Source organism: Esox lucius, chromosome 1 (genome assembly GCF_011004845.1).
Source record: "Esox lucius isolate fEsoLuc1 chromosome 1, fEsoLuc1.pri, whole genome shotgun sequence".
In the NCBI taxonomy this organism is placed as follows: Eukaryota; Metazoa; Chordata; class Actinopteri; order Esociformes; family Esocidae; genus Esox; species Esox lucius.
This window is the reverse complement of record NC_047569.1, coordinates 16,251,803-16,274,472: the sequence shown is the minus strand read 5'-3', so window position 1 is coordinate 16,274,472 and position 22,670 is coordinate 16,251,803. Positions and strand designations below refer to the sequence as shown.

Here is a 22,670-nt window from a genome sequence, read left to right as displayed (position 1 = left end):
GCACACCCCTAAGTGAAAATGTCCAAATTGGGCCCAATTAGCTATTTTCCCTCCCCGGTGTCATGTGACTTGTTATTGTTTCAAGGTCTCAGGTGTGAATGGGGAGCAGTTGTGTTAAATTTGGTGTTGTCACTCTCATACTGTTCACTGGAAGTTCAACATGGCACCTCATGGAACTCTCTAAGAACCCCTAAGTGAAAATGTCCAAATTGGGCCCAAAGTGTCAATATTTTGTGTGGTCACCATTATTTTCCAGCACTGCCTTTACCCTCTTAGGTCTGAAGGCATGCTTGGCTATCACCTTTACCCTCAGCTTCTTTAGCAAGGCAGTGGTCGTCTTGGAGGTGTGTTTGGGGCCGTTATCATGTTGGAATACTGCTCTGCGGCCCACTCCGAAGGGAGGGGATCATGCTCTGCTTCCGTATGTCACAGTACATGTTGGCATTCATGGTTCCCTCAATGAACTGTAGCTCCCCAGTGTCGGCAGCACTCATGCAGCCCCAGACCATGACACTCCCACCACCATGCTTGACTCTAGGCAAGACACACTTGTCTTTGTACTCCTCACCTGGTTGCCGCCATACACGCTTGACATAATCTGAACCGAATAAGTTTATCTTGGTCTCATCAGACCACTGGACATGGTTCCAGTAATCCATGTCCTTAGTCTGCTTGTCTTCAGTAAACTGTTTGTGGGCTTTCTTGTGCATCATCCTAAGAAGAGTCTTTCTTCTGGGATGACAACCATGCAGACCAATTTGATGCAGTGTGCGGCGTATGGTCTGAGCACTGACAGGCTGAACCCCACCCCCCCCCCACCCCTTCAACCTCTGCAGCAATGCTGGCAGCACTCATACGTCTATTTCCCAAAGACAACCTCTGGATATGATGCTGAGCACGTGGATTCAACTTCTTTGGTCGACCATGGCAAGGCCTGTTCTGAGTGGAACCTTTTCTGTTAAACCGCTGTATGGTCTTGGCCACTGTGCTGCAGCTCAGTTTCAGGGTCTTGTGAATCTTCTTATAGCCTAGGCCATCTTTATGTTGAGCAACCATCTTTTTTTCAGATCCTCAGAGTTCTTTGCCATGAGGTGCCATGTTGAACTTCCAGTGACCAGTGTGAGAGCGACAACACCAAATTTAACACACCTGCTCCCCATTCACACCTGAGACCTTGTAACACTAACGAGTCACATGACACCAGGGAGGGAAAATTGCTAATTGGGCCCAATTTGGACATTTTCACTTAGGGGTGTACTCACTTCTGTTGCCAGCGATTTAGACATTAATGGCTGTGTGTTGAGTTATTTTGAGGGGACAGCAAATGTACACTGTTATACAAGCTGTACACTCACTACTTTACATTGTAGCAAAGTGTAATTTCTTCAGTTTTATCACATGAAAAGTTATAATCAAATATTAGGAAATATTTGATGTTTTCTTTTTTGTGAGATACTGTGTTACCATTTGTCATCAAAATGTTACTCTATCAGCATATCTCATCATCCGTCAGCGTTTCTTTTTTACAATCGTTTTGTATTGGCATCTCCCCCCCTCTGCTCCACTCCTCCGCTCCCCTCCTCTGCTCACCTCTTCCTCTCTCTAATCTGTTTCCAGTGGCTGCAGACTGCATTGTTTGAGTTGTAAACTTGATTGAGTTAATCTCATCCCTCGTGATAAAGCTAAGAAAGTTAATCTCCTAAAACAGGCTAAAAGTCACTCCTAGTGTGTTTGAGCATGTGTGTCTAGTTTCAGCCGCAGGCTTTGTGTGAGTTTGAGTGTAGAGTTTCAACACACACACACACACACACACACACACACACACATCCCAGTCTTTGTTAAGGGACAATATTATCAATAGCAGTAAAGTGCGGCTCGCACACATTTGACGCTGCAGCCATATCTCTTACTCAGCAACATTGAGAGAAGCCAGCTCACTAATCCAATAGAAAACTCCCCTTTCATTTCCCATAGTGATGAGTTGAGATCTTAGACGACAGCTTTTACCCCCGTGGCCGCAAACACCTCAGGCGTTTTCCAGGCCTTTCTCGATCTCTTCTCCCTAGCAAGGCTACAGGGCATTAAGATAATGGGCAAACTGGGTTTCGGGGGGTGGGGGGTTTCTGTAGTGGGGATGCTGGCTGATGATTCAAGTTTAAAACCGTCCTCCCACACACACTTGGGCTGCGGTGGATTGGATGTTGTGACAGCCTTTATTCCATTACAGATATTGATGCAAGCCCTGCTGGCACCCTGCATTACACCTTCTCCCTCCTCCCTTGTTCTCTCGCTCCTCTCTGCCACGTCTCTGGACCCTCTGGGGAGGTGTGGGAGGGGCCTTTTGTCTCCCCTGCACCTGGAGAATGTTCTAGGTCTCAATGAGCTGATCTCTCCTATTATTTCTCATCTTTGCTCTCTGTCCCCTCCTGGGGCTCTCATTTTTCCGCCACCTGTTTCTATCCCTCTGGCTCTCTCTTTCTATTTTGCACTCTGTCTCTCTCTTCCCTTCTTGTTGTATGGCTCTGTCTCCCTGTTTCTGTCTTTCCGTATCACTCTCTATGCCTCTCTCTGTCTCTCCGTTTCATTTCAATTTAAAGGGCTTTATTGGCATGGGAAACGTTTCCACTGCCGATGCCACTTTGAGTTGAGAAACACCAAATAAAAAACAAACGTGAAGCGTAGAGACAATATGACTCATGCACAGTGTGATGTAGAGTGTTGTAACTTAGTTACGAGTATGACTGACAAAGGAACATAAAGAGATGAATATTGGTTCTGTTCACAATGCTGTTTGTGCTCCACTGAGTTTCCCTTTTCTCTTGGCACCGGCTCACACATCTTGCTGCCGTGATTGCACACTGGAATGTTTCACCTAACGGATTTGGGAGTAGCAGTGTTTGATTTTTATTAAAAGGATTTGCCTGTCTCCAATGTGGTTTTACATTTGGCTGGAGGTTAGGAAGTGCAGCTCCATTTCCACCTCATTTTGTGGGCAGTGGCCACATGGTTCTGGGGAGAAGACACCCTAAGTCTGCCTATGGCAGCTTCCCTGTGTAGCATGGCTATGCTCACAGAATCTGTACAGAGTCAAGGTTTATGTACATTTTCAGTCAGTCACAGTAGTCAGCTATTTTTACAGTATATTTCCTGTGCAGTGTACCATTCCTGATTCTGTTTGTTGTTTAAGTTCTTTCCAATGTGTCAAATAAATCTCTTTGTTTTGTCATTTGTAATTTTGGTTAGAACTAACCATGTTGTTCCCCTGGGGCTCTTTGGGGCCTGTTTGGATCTGTCAACTGAACCACAAAACCAGACTGCTTTGGAGGCTCGTCTCCACGTTCGCCCCTCAGAAGATGTTGATGCGGAACGTTTGGCAATGTCTTTCCTTTTAGGTGGGTGTGACGTGTTTGCAGCTCTTTTCTAGATTTTTATTATTAGGATATTTAGTCCTCATTCAGATCTGCATGCATAATGTGTTATGTGACTGATTGAGCCAGATCCTGATTTGGTTGTTAAGTGTTAGGATGTTTTTGATGGCACAGAAGGCCTTTCTTACCATGACTTTCATGTCATACGCTCTTTGTTGATGTTCAGCTTAGGGATGTATTGATATATCAGCCAACAATCGGTGCTGGCTGATTATACAATTATACACTAAAAAAGTTATAATTGGTGTCATCAGAATGTTGGTAGATTATTCCGGATCATTTGTTAAAAATAATTCTGAATAGGCAGCTGCTCCAGTGATTGTTTATAACAGTATAGGGTAAGTGTACCTATTCAACACATGTTCACTTTAAGCCCACTGCCTTTGGATTGAAATCAGCAAAAATATGAAGGTTGTTGTCTACCAATATGGTGATGCTTATTAAATCCATGTTGCTTTTAAGCCAGTCAGATTTTTTTATTGTCTAAGGGGCGCTATGGTATTATCCTGCATCTAATGTTTAGAAGACATACTTACTGACTGACACTAGATTAGTACTAGGTAGTCCAGGGCGGTTTGGGGTGGAGGGATAGTACTGTGAGTGTCTAAAGCCAATATGAGGAGACTGCACGTCAATGCCATCTGATAGACGGATTGGCAAGAAAGTTTAAATAGGGAATATCTCAGGCACTCTGAACCATTTTCTAGATTTATTTTTTTTAAACATTAACTGCAGAAGTGTTCTGGTCATTTATGCTAGTAGTACAGTAAAAATCTTACATATGGCCCCTTTAAGTGATGGATGTCTAAGTGCTACTACTTGTCGCACCTACTGGTCGAGAACTGGTTGTCTCCTCTCTCTTGCTTTCTGTCTCTCTTGCTCAGTCTCGGTTACTGTCTCACGTTCTTTTTATTACCTTCTCTCTTTGTTTTTCTCTCTTTCCCCTCTGTCTTCTCCTGCTCTCTCCCGATGTCCCTTTCTGCTCTCTCATGCACTCTCTCTCTCACTCTCTCTCACTTGCTTTTGTGCTCTTTCTCTCTTTTCTGCTCTTTCTTTGTCCACTCCATTTTTTTTCTCTCGCTCTGTCTTTCATTCAGACTGCTCCGTCTTCCACTCTTCCCAACTCTCTGCTGGTACAGAGTGGTGCCATGTTGATGTCTCTCCCAGTGCCACCCCCTGGCAGACAGCATGTGTGTGATGGTGGAACAGTGTAGTTCTCTGTGCCCTCTGCCTACACCCTAATGGAGCGCTCCATGGCCAGGCCCATGTCATCTAATTTTTGCTTTGTCTAAGTTCAATTCCGGGTTGGCCGTGTTCTCTAACAGGTCAGCTTTGACAGCTATCCATTCTGTCTTTGTTTGTGGGTGGAATCAAGCAGACTCAACGAAAGGCTGGTAATATTCCAGTAGGGTGGACGGAGAACGAGAGAGGATGGGTGGAGAGAGTGAGGGAGTTTGAGGATGAGTGGAGGGAGGGAGTGACAGAGAGAGATAATGGGTGGAGAGAGTGAGGGAGTTTGAGGATGAGTGGAGGGAGGGAGTGACAGAGAGAGATAATGGGTGGAGAGAGTGAGGGAGTTTGAGGATGAGTGGAGGGAGGGAGTGACAGAGAGAGATAATGGGTGGAGAGAGTGAGGGAGTTTGAGGATGAGTGGAGGGAGGGAGTGACAGAGAGAGATAATGGGTGGAGAGAGTGATTCAGGGGGGGGGGGGGGACTCGTGGGCAGAGTGTGGGAGAGAGGATGCCAGCAGTGAAAAACCTGCCCAGGCAGATATGGGTTTTCCTAATGAGGCAGATAGAGAAGGCACCTGCTGCTGATGCCATTGTTCTTTCTTCTGCAAGTCTGCACCTCTCCACAGGTTCCCCCTGTCCCTGAAACCATTCCCCACAGACAGGCAGGCGGGCAGGCAGACACCTCTCCACAGGTTCCCCCTGTCCCTGAAACCGTTCCCCACAGACGGGCAGGCAGTCAGACAGACAGGCAGACACCTCTCCACAGGTTCCCCCTGTCCCTGAAACCGTTCCCTACAGACGGGCAGGCAGGCAGACACCTCTCCACAGTTTCCCCCTGTCCCTGGGACAGTTCCCCACAGACAGACAGGCAGGCAGGCAGTCTGTCTCTCTTCCCTGTCTGTCTCCTTCCACATCTCTTGCTTCAGTAATCAGGTTGTGCCAGGCTGCCAGCTGTGCATTGGCATTAGTGTCACGTTTGAATCAGGCTTCTGCAACAAGGGGCATTCACAATATAGACCGTCACCATACACTCAGCTTCTGTGTGTTGTACCGCTGTATTCAGTGTCTGGGTGTGTGTGTGTGTGTGTGTGTGTGTGTGTGTGTGTGTGTGTGAAGTATAGTGTTGAGTGTATGTTTCTTGTGCTGGTAGACGGTGTGGTAGGCAGCAGAGCTGTACAGGGAGGACAGTATGACAGGTGTGCCTGTGGCACTGTCACCAAACCTACAGCACTGAAACAATGCCGTAATGATCCCCTCTGTGTGTGCGTGTGCGCGTGTGTGTGCACGTGCACGTGCGTGTGTTGGCTGCACTGCCCCAGCGGACCACTAGAAGGCCATTGAGATCCACCTCATTAATCACTGATATGCCAGTGTTAACACAGCTGCACAACCCACTCTTCTCATGGCAACATTCTAATTCAGCTCACATTGCTGAGTGAATTAAAGTTCTGTACATACTGCCAACCGCGTCCAACTCTCCTTCCCTCCCCGTCCCTCTTTCACTCGTCCTTTATAGTTCCTTCTATCTATAAGCCCACCATTGTTTTCATCTATACCTTCTGCTGAGGCCTTTCCCTCTCTCCTTTCTCTCTCTCTCTCTCCTTTTTCTACACTTCTTTTGCTTCCCTCCGTCTGTTACCACTTAACACTGTTTTCCCACACACCTCCTGTCAAGCTATCACTTCTTCCTCTCTTGAGCTCCCACACTTTTATTTCTTTCCACTCTTTCCTGTGCATTTGTCCTGTTCTGTGCCCATGTTGACGTGGCACACAGAGGCCTTTAGGTTGGCATGGTATCCTGGCACAAGGATACCACAGCGCCCAAACCTTCCCCCTGGCCCTGTAATGTAAGCCTGGTAATTTACAGTACCTCTCTTCCTCTCATCTGTCTTTCTCTCATTACCTCTTTCTGTCCCTGTCTGACACTCTTATAAAGTCTCTCACTCATTCTCCAGCCCTCCTCCACTGTCTTATTCTCTCATTCCCATGGTAACATAGTGATGCGTTTGTTTGAATTGTTAACTTCGTCCCACAGTAACAGTGTCAGTGTAGTGGGCCTCCCCTCCCGTCTCCCCTCCCGTCTCCCCTCCCTCCCTCCCGTCCATCTTCCTCCACTCCTCTCTTTCCCACCCTTTGTTATTTTTTCTCACACATGCTTTACATAATCTCATATTTTATCAATTTCTCAATTTGTTCATTCTCTCTCTCTGTGTGTGTCTGTGTGTGTGTCTCTGTGTGTCTCAGACTTCTTTTAATCACTCTTTCAATATCCCACTGTTTTCTAGATAATCTGTGAAATGAAAGAAAGCGCACACTTATCTCCCATCCTCCTGTCTCATTCAGCCTGTCTCATTAGCTGTAATGTACTGGGTCAGTGCTGAACCTTGGCCAGCTCCCTGTGTGTTTGTGTGGTCATTCAGGTCTCCAGTGCTGACCCATCCATTGCCCCTAATTTGGGACTCCTCATTAGCACTGGCTGCCTTATGTTGTTGGCACACGCACAGTAACGCACTCCAACCAAGAGGTTAGCTTGGGTCCCATTGGCCTATCCTTACCTCCATCCCAAAGCCGACATGGCATACTTTTATCTTTGGGATTGGCAGAGCGGGAGGAAGTGGGACTTTAAACAAGCCTCTCTTGGCCACCTGAGACAATAGCCACCTTTGTCCTCTTAGCATGTCTCTGGCAGCATCTCAAAAGACTGAGATGGGATCCACCTTCTCACCTTCCATTAATGTGCACTTTCTGGACCAGACTGATGGGGTGCCTCTAAATAATCTACCTTTGCTTTATTACCTCTTGAGGTGCTGCCCTAAAAGTGTCAGACTATGTAAATACTCTACCTGAGGAGACCGGTTTTGGAGGTGATGTAAACAAACGAATGCTCCACTCCAGCAGGACATGGCATGTTATGACTGAATCTCCTGTGGTTGTTTGTGTGTGGTCAGACGGCCAGCCTTGACAGACCTGTGACCCTGTTGTCTACGGTGTTTGTCTGAGCTTACAGATTCTGCCTATGCCACTGTTCCATTTCAGCTGTTGCTTAGTCCTAGTTATACCTAAGGCCCCTCTGTCGGTACCCCTTGCCTGGATCCTGTCAGTACCCCTCTCCTGGGCTATGCACCCCCCCCCCCTTGTTGTTCATCTTTCCCCATCCAGGACCTTGGTCGGGTGGGGAGGGGGTGGCAAGTCAAGCATATACTCTATCTTCGATTCATCTGGGATCAATTAAACGAGGCTAGCAATCTGAGCCAAGTGCCTATTTCGGAGCTGTCTATACTTGGCATAATGATAGGTTTTGAACTCGCCATGCCTTTTGTTTTGGAAGTGTGTATTTGCTTCTTCTTTGGTCTCAGTTTTTGTACATTCCGGTTTGTTGAGGGGCGTCCTCATCTGTGAAAAGCTATTTCTGACCTTTTTTTTGGGCCTCTTGTTGAGTTTCCGCAGCTTTTTGAAGTTTCTTTATTTAATTAAAACGTTGAACTAAAGATCGTCAATGTGGCCTCCGAGCGCAGCTCAGAATCTTGGGTAATGGCAGTCAGTGTCTGAAGTCGAGAACCAAAAGCTCTTCCACTCATCACACCCATATTCCCTCCATGCATTTCTTTCTTCCATTGTTGTAGCGATCTCTCCTGCTCCAGTTGGTTCTCCTTGGATGTTCTTATGGATTGTGTGCTACATTAATCAATTAATTACTTTGCTAATGAGTAATGCTGTGTGACTGTAATCTCAGTCACACCCTGAATCTCACTCAGACACACATACACACCTCTTATCCCTTCATTTTACCCCTTCTGAACTCCTTCGATTACTGTCCCTGTTACAGCTGTGTGTCTTGACGCATCTGATGAGCCTGGGACTCAACAAATCCATAGGACGGAGAGACACGGGGCAGACAGACTGGGGCAGACAGACTGGGGCAGACAGACTGGGGCAGACAGACTGGGGCAGACAGACTGGGGCAGACAGACGGGGCAGTCTGAAGGGGCAGACCGACAGGACAGTCAGTCTCAAACGTTCCCGTTCCTCTGCTGAGCTGAGCAGCCTGTGTTTACTCATGAGGCCCTTGTCCTGGGCTCCGTCATGCTGTTCTTGACTCTGCTGTCCAAGGTCAGGGACCTCTGTTCTGAGCCGAGGCGCAGATGTGCTCTTATATGTCAGACTCCTGTGTGAGCACACGTACCCCTACGACTCAGACAACATACATGGACACATCACAAACACGTCAAACTTTTTTTCCCCGCCCATCAATACGGACACTAAATTTCTTGCCACCAGAATCTGGCCAGAGCAAAGGCTGTGGCAGACTGGCAGAAACCACACCATTACAGAAATATAAACACTCTACAGTCAAATAAAGGTTAATCTCATCCTTCTCTGCCCTCCTCATTCCATCATAATGCCAGCCAAGATAATGTTGCAGGTTTGTGGGGAACTGGGTGTCTATAAATAGCTTGGTGATGTTTATGTGGGACTAAAGGTGAATGAGCCTGGGGGATATCTTCAGATCTACTCCTGCCTTCATGTCTCTCCGTCACCTAGGGGTGGGTAGCAATAAGGATGCGCCAGCACTTGGCTCTGTTGCTAGCTAGCTGTGTTTAGCCAACAAACAATGGGCTCACGCTATGGGGGACATTTTATTAAGAATGTTCTACAGTACCTGTTTAGAGTGTCCCTGTTCAGGAAATATAACTCTGACTTGTGTAGGAACAAGAAGTCTGAAAATAAGATGTTTGTCTAGCTTCTCAAGACCTCAACAAATCAGTCTTGAGAATTTTAAAATGTTTAATTCTGCAGTTTTTGAATTACCTGTTAAAAATACCAGCCTAAAACCCCAAACAGCAAGCAATAAATGAAAGAAAAAGTGTTTAGGAAGAGCTACCTAGAGAAGAGTCAGGCTGTGGCTGGGAGGGGCCATGTTACTTCTGGCTGTGCCTGCTGAACTTTAAGAGTACATGACCTTTTAAAGCCACTGTTCATCAATACAAGAAACAGTTCAAAAGATCAGCGAATTGGTAAATACAGGTGAGGACAGGTGGGTTGTGGCTAGCGACAACAAGAGTTGTCTGGCATAATCTAGATCAGCAACATGACCAGTTGGACTTTGGCCAGGGACACCTGAGATACAACAGGACAGCTGAGAAATTAGAGGAGCTTAATTAAGATTCAACAAGATACCTGATAACAGAGGATAAATAACATCAGATAAGACAGACTGACCCCAGAACACTGGCACATATAGTAGACTACTGAAACAGATACAGGGGACTGAGAAAGGGGGGTCCGGGGAAAATGTGGCCTATCTAAACAAGAGGCCTGTATAATTGTGGACTGTTGGGAACAGGACTGACGTATTAAGTCATAAATACCCCCTCATTGAAGTTGCACGCTCTGAGATAATTGACGCTCAAATGGCTTTCCGGTAGACCACTATTTTAAAGAACTAAGACACTAGATCTACAACCCTGTTTCCCAAAAAGTTGGGACGCTGCATGCAAATATTTAAGTAAAAATTGTAGAAAGACAACGTATCAAGTGTTGAAAAATACATTCAGATGTAGTGTTTGCCCCTAAAAGTAAATATACAGGTGTTTGCATTCTGGTGTAAATATGGTATTTATTACCAACCTAATAATTGTTATTTTTTTCTACAGACTTGCGTTGGGATATTATTCAATGAACAAACATTTCAGTGCTACTTCAGAGCGTGTATGGTATGTGTATGGTACAATAACAGTAGAGGTTCCAGTACCATTGCTAGGGGCAGGGGTTGACACGTAGCTTTAAGTTCTGCTAGGGAGTCGTGGTCGTGGGTGGGGGCCGGGCCGTAAACACCACGTTCAAATAACAAGATGCACAATGCATTTTTATTTCTCTCCTTAAACCTAAGCTTGACCACACTTGAATATTTATCTAACCTTAACCATTTGTGTTGACTAACCTTACTCCTATCCTCAATACTAACCTTATCCACACTGGTCTATTAACTTACTTTAACCCTTAAGTGTTGTTTGAGTGCAGCCCTCCTCTCCGTGAACATTCGCATTTGGGTGTCAGTGTCACCAACACTGATGGACTCTCCATCTATATGTAACTTTTATATACAGTGGGGAGAACAAGTATTTGATACACTGCCGATTTTGCAGGTTTTCCCACTTACAAAGCATGTAGAAGTCAGTCATTTTTTATCATAGGTACTCATCAACTGTGAGTGAGTGAATCTAAAACAAAAATCCAGAAAATCACATTGTATGATTTTTAAGTAATTCATTTGCATTTTAGTGCATGACATAAGTATTTGATACATCAGAAAAGCAGAACTTAATATTTGGTACATTTGTTTGCAATTACAGAGATCATACGTTTCCTGTAGTTCTTGACCAGGTTTGCACACACTGCAGCCCACTTCTCCATACAGACCTTCTCCAGATCCTTCCAGGTTTCGGGGGTGTCGCTGGGCAATACAGACTTTCTGCTCCCTCCAAAGATTTTCTATTGGGTTCAGGTCTGGAGACTGGCTAGGCCACTCCAGGACCTTGAGATGCTTCTTACGGAGCCACTCCTTAGTTGCCCTGGCTGTGTGTTTTGGGTCGTTGTCATGCTGGAAGACCCAGCCATGACCTATCTTCAATGCTCTTACTGAGGGAAGGAGGTTGTTGGCCAAGATCTCGCGATACATGGCCCCATCCATCCTCCCCTCAATACGGTGCAGTTGTCTTGTCCCCTTTGCAGAAGAGCATCCCCAAAGAATGATGTTTCCACCTCCATGCTTCACGGTTGGGATGGTGTTCTTGGGGTTGTACTCATCCTTCTTCCTCCAAACACGGCGAGTGGAGTTTAGACCAAAAAGCTCTATTTTCATCTCATCAGACCACATGACCTTCTCCCATTCCTCCTCTGGATCATCCAGATGGTCTTTGGCAAACTTCAGACGGGCCTGGACATGCGCTGGCTTGAGCAGGGGGACCTTGCATGCGCATGACAGCATAGTGTGTTACTAATGGTTTTCTTTGAGACTGTGGTCCCAGCTCTCTTCAGGTCATTGACCAGGTCCTGCCATGTAGTTCTGGGCTGATCCCTCACCTTCCTCATGTTCATTGATGCCCCACGAGGTGAGATCTTGCATGGAGCCCCAGACCGAGGGAGATTGACCGTCATCTTGAACTTCTTTCATTTTCTAATAATTGCGCCAACAGTTGTTGCCTTCTCACCGAGCTGCTTGCGTATTGTCCTGTAGCCCATCCCAGCCTTGTACAGGTCTACAATTTTATCCCTGATGTCCTTACACAGCTCTAGTCTTGGCAGTTGTGGATAGGTAGGAGTCTGTTTGATTGAGTGTGTGGACAGGTGTCTTTTATACAGGTAACGAGTTCAAACAGGTGCAGTTAATACAGGTATTGAGTGGAGAACAGGAGGGCTTCTTAAAGAAAAACGAACAGGTCTGTGAGAGCCCAAAGTTCTTACTGGTTGGTAGGTGGTAAAATACTTATGTCATGCAATAAAATGCAAATTCATTTGTTAAACGTCATACAATGTGATTTTCTGGATTTTTGTTTTAGATTCCGTCTCTCACAGTTGAAGTGTACCTATGATTAAAATTACAGACCTCTACATGCTTTGTAAGTAGGAAAACCTGTATCAAATACTTGTTTTCCCCACTGCATGTGAATCAGAACATGTAATTGTCTGTCCGTACTGTTGTGTACTGGTGCAGGTTCATATTTAGGAGAGTGTTGGGCATTGCTTAAGAAAAAAATAAAAAGATTTTTACATTTGCTGGTATTACTAAACTCTAATACATCAGTGCAGTTTTTCATGAAGATGGTTCCAAACATTTACCTATGCCTGTTTTGGTTCTTGAAATGCTCGCTTACTGTATGGTTGTTAGGTATGAAATGAAAAAATCTAATATACACACTGCTGATAGTGTGATCCACAGCAGGGCTGTCCAACCCTGTTTCTGTTGTGCTCCTGTCCTACACAGAGTGTACAGTTGCAGTCAAGTTTGGGTACTTACTCATTCAAGGGTATTTCTTTATTTTTTACTATTTTCCACATTGTGGAATGATAGTGAAGGCGTTCAAACTACTGTATGAAATAACACATGTAATCTTGTAGTAACCAAAATAGTGATAAACAAATCAAAATAAATGTTTTTTTCAGATTCTTCACTAGCCAGACATCTTCGCACAATTAGAATTTTCTGAAATAGCTTCACCTGGAATGCATTCCAATTAACTGGTGTGCCTTTTTTAAAGTTAGCTCAAAGCTGAATAACCGTCTCACCTAGGCTAATGTTCACACAAAACATTAAAAAAGTTATTTGTTTGATGCATTTTAATTCATTTCTACAGTTGCAAACAAACCGTAGTTGATATTTCATTTCAATATGATACATTGCATTAAATGTAATTATTAGGTAATTTTGTAATAAAATAAAACATATTTTTATTACAAAGTATTCTTCAGTAAACTGAATTTAACTACAAATATGCTTACATTTTCAAATTTAATTTTGTTACTTCGATTAGGTTTGATAACTTATACAAACAATAAACTGGTTTTATTACAGCACTCAGTCTTTTGGGGTAGGAGTCTATTAGCATGGCACATCATCTCCTGTGTACAGCCCTCTTCAGATCACCCCACATATGTTCAATTGGATTCATGTCTGTGCTCTGGCTGGGCCATTCCAAAACGTTCATCTTCTGGTGAAGCCATGGTTTTGTGTATTTGGATTTGTGCTTTGGGTCGTTGTCGTGCTGAAAGGTGAACTTCCTCTTCATCTTCAGCTTTCTAACGGATGCCTGAAGGCTTTGTGGCAAAATTGCCTGGTATTTGGAACTGTTCATAATTCCCTCCACCCTGACTAAGGCCCCGGTTTCAGCTGAAGAAAAACAGCCTCAAAGCATGATGCTCCCACCACCATGCTTCACTGTGGGTATGGTGTTCTTTGGGTGATGTGCCGTGTTGTTTTTGTATCAAACATACCTTTTGGAATTATGGCCCAAAAGTTCAACCTTGATTTCATCAGACCACAACACATTTTCCCACATGCTTTTGGGGGACTTGATGTTTGTTTTTGTAAACTTCAGCCAGGCTTGGATGTTTTTCTTTGTAAGAAAAGGCTTCCGTCTTGCCAGCCTACCCCATAGCCCATTCATATGAAGAATACGGGAGATTGTTATCCCATGTAGCACACAGCCAGTACTTGCCAGAAATTCCTGCAGTTCCTTTAATGTTGCTGTAGGCCTCTTGGAAGCCTCCCTGACCAGTCTTCTTATTGTCTTTTCATCAATTTTGGAGGGACGTCCACTTCTTGGAAATGTCTCTGTTTTGCCATGTTTTCTCCACTTGATGATGGCTCTCTTCATGGTGTGTTCCATGGTGTATCTAATGCTTTGGAAATATTTTGTACCCTTCTCCTGACTGATATCTTTCGGATGCTTTGTAAGCTCTCTGCGGACCATGGCTTTTGCTCTGTGATGCAACTAAGAAAATGTCAGGAAAATCCTTCCAGAACAGCTGAACTTTATTTGTGATTAAACAGAGTCACTTTAAATTATGTCAGGTGTGGTTAACATGAGTTTGAATGTGATTGGTTCATTTTGAACACAGCCACAACCCCAGTTATAAGAGGGTGGGCACACTTATGCAACCAGGTTATTGTAGGGTTTTTATTTAAATGTTCACATTATAGAACACATTAAAAGTGGAAAAAGTTCTGACATGATTTATCTTTGTCTCATTCTTTTATATCACAAGATCCTGGCATTTTAACAAGGGTGTGTAGACTTTTTATATCCACTGTATATTGGAATTACAAGCAGAGACTTAGGTGATACTGTACCATGCATCTGCATGAAGCGTAGTTCTGAGATAATGAGTATCAATACATTTACAACTGAGATCTCAGAACCATTTGATACAGTATCATAAGGTATGGTCACCTTCTTAAGGTAACCTAAGTGCAAAGTATCAAATTCCGAACTAAATTCTTAATTTGTTTTTGTTTTTTGTAATGTTTGCTAAATACCCCTTTCATGGATGTTTTTGTATTGATATACATCAAGACAAAAATAGCAATGCCTCTCAAATGTGCCGTGAACCTACTCCAACGGGACCTGTATTTATTTGTTTCTACCCTAAAGACTTACGTCATGGACATTCTTCCTAAAAAATGTACTGAAACAAATCAAAGTTATTGCCAAAGGTGACGACAACCTATTACATGAATACTGAAGGGCTAATCAATTTACAGTATTTTTGTACTCCCTCCTTTTTATAATTTCCCTAATTTCTTCCTATACATCTATTGGCCTGTCAATTTTCAAAGGATTCAGGGGATTTGAAAGATTGTGGAAAGCCATCCTAATATGCATCAGAACCAAACGACTCAACGTGGGTCAATGCATGTGAGGTCAAGCTCTCTTACCGGACAACCTCAACTACTGTAGCTTTGCAGGCACCCGAGATGCCAAAGAGTCCCTAGGGCACGATGACACCTGGAAATCCTTGCTGAAAATGCCTCCTCACTCCCCAGGTGGTAGTGGCAACTTTGCATTTTCTTTGGGGCTTCCCAGCCACTAATCAGTTATTGGCACAAGTCAAGCCTTGAACATAGTGGTCAGCTTAGAGCTACAAAAGCATGCCTTAGACTGCTGCACCACCGGGAAGATCCCATCATTTGCATGTTTTCAAGTATGTGATTTGAGAACTGTTTAGTCACGTCTTGTTTTTTTCTGGCTTCACTACACAAACAAGCATTAGAGGTTCGCCGAACTGGGTGAAAGCTGTGCTTTATCTGTAAATATGATTGTATATGAAAATTTGGCTGTCAATAATTGTGTTGGGCCTTGTGTTGGGCCCTCCACATAAGAATATTCCTTATCTGTGGTATATTAACCATATACCACAGCCCCTCTGACCTTAATCCTTTTTCTTACCCCATGTCAGCTGCATGAAATTGAGTGAATTTACTACAAAATGGTCAGTATACTCTAAAGCTTTGTGGTTGGACAGAGATGCCACACGTGCATTCTTTATTAGACACACAAATTAGAATACACGTGTAGTGGTCCTGATGACAGCTGTCAAATATTATTTCACTTCATAACTGATGACCCTTTCATTCATCCAATTTTCGGTGCAGAGTGCAGTCTTTAAATGATGGAGTTATTTTGGTAGGGGACATTCATGCTTGTTTATTCAACAGGAACGCCTTATGATGTGACTGTTTAACTATCAGATGGAAATTAGAGTTAATTCATCAGTTATTTTACAAATGGTAAATAAAATAGACTTACCTGTGCCTGAAAATGTGTATTATTTTATTGACTTCTCAGCACTGTGTGATTGGATTGCTGATAGAACCTTTTAGTACCATGTTCTAAGGGTTTTTCCCAGATAGATTATAAATCATACATTTTATCTCATGTTTAGGTCACATTAGGTTTGTTGCCAATTAGCAGTAAATATGTTCAATACTGCGCATAAATCTTAGGTATCTTAAAGTTGAAATAAAGCTTTTAATTTAAATAGGAAGTGTTTATTTATACTTCTTTTGAAAAGTTTGGGGTCACTTAGAAATGTCCTTGTTTTTGAAAGAAAAGCTCAATTCTAAAATAACATCAAATTGATCAGAAATACAGTGTAAACATGTTGTAAATGACAATTGTAGCTGGAAACTGCTGATTTTCAATGGAATATCTACATACATGTACAGAGGCCCATTATCAGTGACCATCACTCCTGTGTTCCAATGGTACGTTGTTTTTGCTAATCCAACTTTATCATTTCATAAGGCTAATTGATTGTTAGAAAACCCATTGCAATTATGTTAGCACAGCTGAAAACTGTTGTGCTGAAGAAAGAATCAATTCAACTGGCCTTCTTTAGACTAGTTCAGTATCTTCAGCATCAGGGTTTTTGGTTTTGAATACAGGCTCACAATGGCCAGAAACAAAGATATTATTTCTGAAACTTGTCAGTTGAGAGACCACTAAATTAAGAGACCACTGCACCTTTTGCTTTCCTTTCCAAAAAAGTCGAAAAAGAAGGTTTTGAGTGAGTAACAGAAGGGTTAAAATTAAGAAACCACTGCAAGATTGAACGCTTCTGTTCCTCACTCAAAACTTTCTGTTTCAACTTTTTTGCAAAGGAAAGAAAAATGTGCCTCTTAATTTTTTCCGGAGCTGCATGTAGAATTAGCATGATTGAAATAGTTCGGTTTGTTATACCCATTTTAATTTGTGACAAATTCCCATGTAATTATATTGCTCAGTTACAACGTGAACTGGATAAAAATATCCAAAAACTGAAACACAAGCTTTTCAAAGCCACATTTACTATTTTCAGTGGTTGACCAATGATTTGTAAATAACTTCTAACTCTAATTATATCAACCACTCACTTTCTCCCCAACGTGTGCCTCTTCCAAATCGATGATGGTGATCGGTGTAATGGTATGGGCAGCCATCTCATGGGAGTCATCGGGTCCGATGATTGCTCTGCTTGGTCATATAACAGCCAAGAAATATGAGGCCATTTTACCTGGTGCACCCTATGCTGTTCCCTCATGATGTTCCAATATTCCTTGGTGATAAGGTCCTCATACACACTGCATTACCTCATTATATAGTACTTAAGGCAACTTAATGTTACCTTTGACCCAAGTGACCAATACTTTTGCTTATTCATACCAGTGACTTTTACCAATCAATCAAGCCCTTTTTATGTCAACAATTGTCACAAAGTCTCACACAGTGGCTAAGAAACTCCCTAATAGGTTCAAAAACTAGGAAGGAACCTGGACCTTTATTTTTAATAAAAGATGAACACCCTCATGGTTTTGTTGTGGTGAATGATTTATCTTTATTTAAATGGAATTGTATCAAAGTTATACTTATTGCCAGTGATTATTGGCAATGTTTCATGGCCAAATGTTTCGTGATAAAGTTTAATCTAATCTAATCTAATCAATGTTTCATGGACAAATGTTTCGTGATAAAGTTGAATCTAATGTTATCAATATTTCATGGAAATCCGAAGGGTGTGAGCAGTTACTAAAAGTCTGATTTTTTTTCTCCATAAGAAACGTTCCAATGGTTATTAGTTTTACATTAATGCACTGAAAAATACTCTCAGAAATACATATCATTAAGACTGTGTGTTTATTTAAAAAGGCAGACTTGATTGTTAATAATAAAAATATATGACAGTTTTATAGTGGAAAGGAGACTGTGCCAAGGTAGTGAAAGATAAGTGTCTGTGTTAAGGAGAAGGCATATGTGTATCCTGCGTACTGTATATGCCCTGTGATTAAAAGCTGCTTTCAGTGTTGCCGACTCAGAACTGGTATCTGAGATGGGGCTGTCAGATGGGTCAGTTTGTCTCTCTGGGCTTGGTGGGGGGATTTCCACTAGGTTGGTTCTAGCTTTAGCTTCTCCAACCGTACTGTTACCATTAGTTGTGAAAACGCTTAATGATCTAAAGGTCATTAGGTCAGGAGGAAGTCTTTAGTGTTTCCTCTGCCTGTACACCACACCAACCAGAGGATTGTGGGAGGACTAAGGTCTAGACCACTGCTTCCTGTCTGCAGGAGATACTACTTCCTGTTGACCTGGCAGGCGTCTCTGTGGTGTGTGGTCTGTAGAGACAAGCCAATAAAAACAATTATCATCCAACTTGCTGCCAGGGAGGAGGGTCAAAGTGTACCACAGCAGAATGGAAACAGTAATATGTGATGGATTTGTTATGCCCTTGCTTTGTAATATGCGAGTGTGGAGGTTAGGGGATGTTGTCATGCGAGATAAGATCCAGTTTTTATAGGAACCTGTGTGTGATCGGTTTTTTTTCTGTGTCGTGACTTGTTTGGCGGCCTGTACATGTGTCGTTTTTGGTTATGGCTGAGTCAGTGTGTAAAGGTGAGGAGTGAGGGCGGTGGCTTCAGAAGCCTGCAGATTAACCTCGATCTCTAACACCTAACCTGGGTGGGAGGTCCAGCCAGGGTAATAACACGAGTCAGCACAACTTGCTTGGCTGGCACACTGTTAGGGGCCTCAGAGTGAAAATCCCATAGCTCTCATGCATCCTATCTGTTGTAGGCCAGTTGTTCAGCCCTGTCGACTGGATCCGGGGTTTTCCTCACCCTACGGCCATTCATTTAAGACCATACTGTATACTGCGCTGTGCTTAAACATGCTGGTGTGCTCCGAACTGTCCCCAATATGTGTGGAAGCTAATTCCCTCTAACGAAGGGCTGGCCAAACCTGTTCCTGGAGATCTACCGTCCTGCAGGTTTTCTCACTTAATCTCAGTTGTGACTAACCTGATTTGGCTTTTCATCCTGCTAAATATTCAAATCAGGTGTTCTAAATTTGGGTTAGAGAGAACCGGTAGCTCTACAGGAATTTGCGCAGCCCTGCTCTACAGTGGGTAATGATAAGAGTGGCTTAGTAAATGTTGATACCACTCTTGCAATATCCAGCTTATGTAAGTACATACCATCTATTTTGAGAGTGTATATTTTTACTTTTGCTTTTCTGGGCTTTTCTGGCCATTTAGAACTGTTGAGTGTTGTACACTCAATGTTCTAAATGTTCTACTCAAACTGATGGTCCAGAAGTTTCTGAAACATTCTTTCTGAAACAAGCACTTCTCCTTTAAACCCTGGATTATATTCTCCACTTCAGCTGTGACAAGATGGCTGTCAGTTACGCGTGTGGTAGTGAAACCCTCATTTGGCAAAACTTGCTCTTCGTTTGTTATTTTTTTTTGCTTGTGTGTTCAAGCTGATACTAGTAGCGACACAGTCCCTACATGCTACTGTCCTATTCACCAGTCGAGACTCCCTGAAAATTGAATTTCCCATCTCTGATTCTACTATATGTAAGGCCCTACAGGATGATCAGGAAGTACATGCTCTGTATCTGAATATCATGCAAGATAACAGCAAAGCTGTTATCATTGAAGACAGTCTATAGAGTTGTGGAACTACCATACAGAGCACTCTTCCAAGCATACACTCCTGAATCCCTATATCTTCAACTGCTTTAACATTTCCAAGACCAGTTTGCTGGTCTTTTGGGAATTTACAAGCTTACAAGCCCTACTGTATTGGCCGAATCTCAGCCCGGACATAAAATCACATATGAAACTCATGTTTGTCAAATTTACAAACCAGATGGCCGGATGACCACTGGCAAGTTGCAACAAACCATAGCAACCCGACCTCGTGAAATGTTAGGGGTGGATTTGATGGGTCCATTTCCCAGAATCACAAATCAGAATGTGTACATGCTTGTTTTGGTTGACTACAATTCCAAGTTGGTGGAACTGTTTGCCCTTCGGCAGGCGACAGCGAGGACCATCTCCAACATCCTTACAAAAGAGGTCTTTAACCGCTAGGGAGTGCCTAATCACATCCTGTCTGACCGGGTTCACAATTCATTTCCGATTTGTTCGGAGAGACCTGCTAAAAGGTGGAACCTGGGATTCAAGCTTACCACGGCTTATCAACCAGACCAGAAGGTCAATTGAACTTTGAAATTGTTGCTTATGTGGGGGAAAATTACAAACTTCGGGACAACCCATTATGAGTTTATATTTGCTCTGAATTCAGCTGTGAACGAGTCAACTCGAGACACCCCTGCAGAGCAGGGGCCTTGGATATGATCTTACAGCCCCGGCAAGTCACTCCTGTCTCTGTTAGCTATGATCAAGCAGTACATCTTAATGAATTCAAAGCTGTGTCTCAGAAAACCTCATCAAGGCCCATCTAACGGTCCATCCTATCTTGTACCCCTAAATAAAAGAATAGTCCCACCATGTTAAAATAGCCCCAGAGTTCCCCACGTTATTTATACATGTTCAATTTGTTCCAATCCGAGCAGCTTCTAAGAAGTCTGGAAGATATTCAGCAGTGGGTAGACAAAGAAAGTTGAGTTGGGGGGCTGCAAAACAGGTGTACTGTACATAAAGACAATATAGATAATAAATACATGTGCAGGAAGTGATCCACATATGCTGAAGATTTTCAATCTTTCCGTTGAAGGTCAGAGAAAAGGTCAATCCTCAGCCCTGTCAGTATTTTTATGTTGTGTGTGGGTGTGTTATCCAGGTCTCCCTTAAAACCCTTTCTGTATGTTCCAGATGTATGGTCGCTACACCCAAGAGCTAGGGGTGTATGCTAAAGAAGAGGCAGCTCGTCTGAGGGAGGAAAGCGGGCGGAGGCGCTCAATCACAGAACGCTCCCGCTCCCTGGAACTCCTGGAGTATGACAAGGGCCGCTGTGCCAAGTGTCGCAGTGAGTACTGTCCAGTATTGTCTGACCTGTCGGTCTTGTAATACTGCAACCAGACCATATTGTCTGACTAGTTCTCTTTCTCTCTGACTGACCTGTTGTTGTCGAACTTTTACCTCAGAAACTTCCTTTACTGATTGAACCTCAGTTAAAAAAACTATTACGCACAATGACCATGACAGAGGTTTTCATTGCATGTAAGGATTTCGAAGTAACGGACCTGGCGCCACTTACAAAAGAGAAACTCAATAAGTCAAGTCGAACCATTACTATTGTTTGTTGTTTGCTAAATGTATTTTCAATGATTTAGTTCGGTAACAATTTCAGTAATCATTTGCAAGGTTTAGTACATTGTACGTGTTGGCAGTTTCCTTAAATGCAACTTAGTTGTATGCTTTAAGGAGTCACTTGATGAGATGTAAGGAATGTTACCACTTCCTTACCTTGCCTGTTCTGTTGCTGACTGTTCCAGTACTGACCAGAGTGAAAGGGAGCTAGGGAATGAAAAAGAGTTTGGCCATGTTCACAAGCCTCTCTACACTGGCTGGCGTACTCTTCCATACATCTGTGTTTGATTAAATGCATTTCAGCACTTTGTACTCTTAAAACATTAAGCTGTACAGGTTTTAACTTCTTTGGAGATAGGACGCAAACAGAAAATCATAATTCAGTTCCTATAGAAAGTCTGAACTCCCTTGAACTTTTATATTTTCACTTTGTGCCTCAATGTTTCATGTATTTCAATTTCGGTTTTAATCCTATTTTTCCACACCAACAGGGACTTCCTTTTATTGATAATACATAGCGCTTGGATGAGACCAAATATCCAACCCTCAGGGAATACCAATTCAACATTAGCACAGGTATTAAATCACAAAGTTAATAGGCCTCCCCCTGTATTCAAATTTTCAAATATTTCTTTGTAAGTCTTTGAAGCAAGATAATTATTAATTGTCTGTAAGGTGTCTGGTATCAGTAAGACTACCTGGATAAAGCCATCCCTTCAAACTGGACCAAACAAGTAGGGGGTCAAAGGCTAAACTTTTTTAACTTTATTTATACAGAGAAATCGAGTGAGACAAAGCTGTCTTTCACAGCTGAGCCCTGTATTAAAACAATAAAAACACTATGGAAATAAGTCAAAAAAAATCACAAATGAAAATAAATAGATCCTTTGTAAGACATTTAAATCTGCTTAAAGGCACCAAATTGTTTAACTTAAGATCACTCTGAATGGGATTCCATGAGTCTGGGGCAAAATATTAAAAAGCAGTCTTACCCAGTTCAGAATAGGCTTGCATTTATGTAGAGACAAATGCTAGTAGAAAACATTAGAAACAGGCTGAAACTGGGACATAATTCCACCATTGAGCAATGACCCAAAGCACACAGTTTTGTACGTTTCTTAACCAACACAACATTGGGATGACTTATTAAAAGGTTAATGTCCTTTAATGGTCTGGATCCTCAACCTTAAACTAATCGAACATTTGTGCCATGACGATGGACGATGGACGGGGCCATGTACTGTCAAATCTTGGGTGAGAACCTCCTTCCCTCAGCCAGGGCATTGAAATTGGATTGTGGATGGGTATTCCAGCATGCCAATGACCCAAAACACACGGAGTGGCTCAAGAAGAAGCACAGTCTCCAGACCTTAATCCCATAGAAAATCTGTAGAGGGAGCTGAAGGTTCCAGTTGCCAA

General features: G+C 43.0%; 1 protein-coding gene across 4 annotated transcripts in view; it reads left to right on the top strand.

Moving 5' to 3' along the window:
* Positions 1 to 22,670, top strand: part of LOC105015878 (chloride channel protein 2) — a 155,889-nt gene that overhangs the window by 28,495 nt on the left and 104,724 nt on the right. For all 4 annotated transcript variants that reach the window (XM_010879382.4, XM_034292781.1, XM_034292780.1 and 1 more), the window contains exon 2: positions 20,814 to 20,967. In XM_010879382.4, coding sequence (XP_010877684.1) covers positions 20,814 to 20,967 — 154 coding nt within the window. The remainder of the gene's footprint in view (positions 1 to 20,813; positions 20,968 to 22,670) is intronic.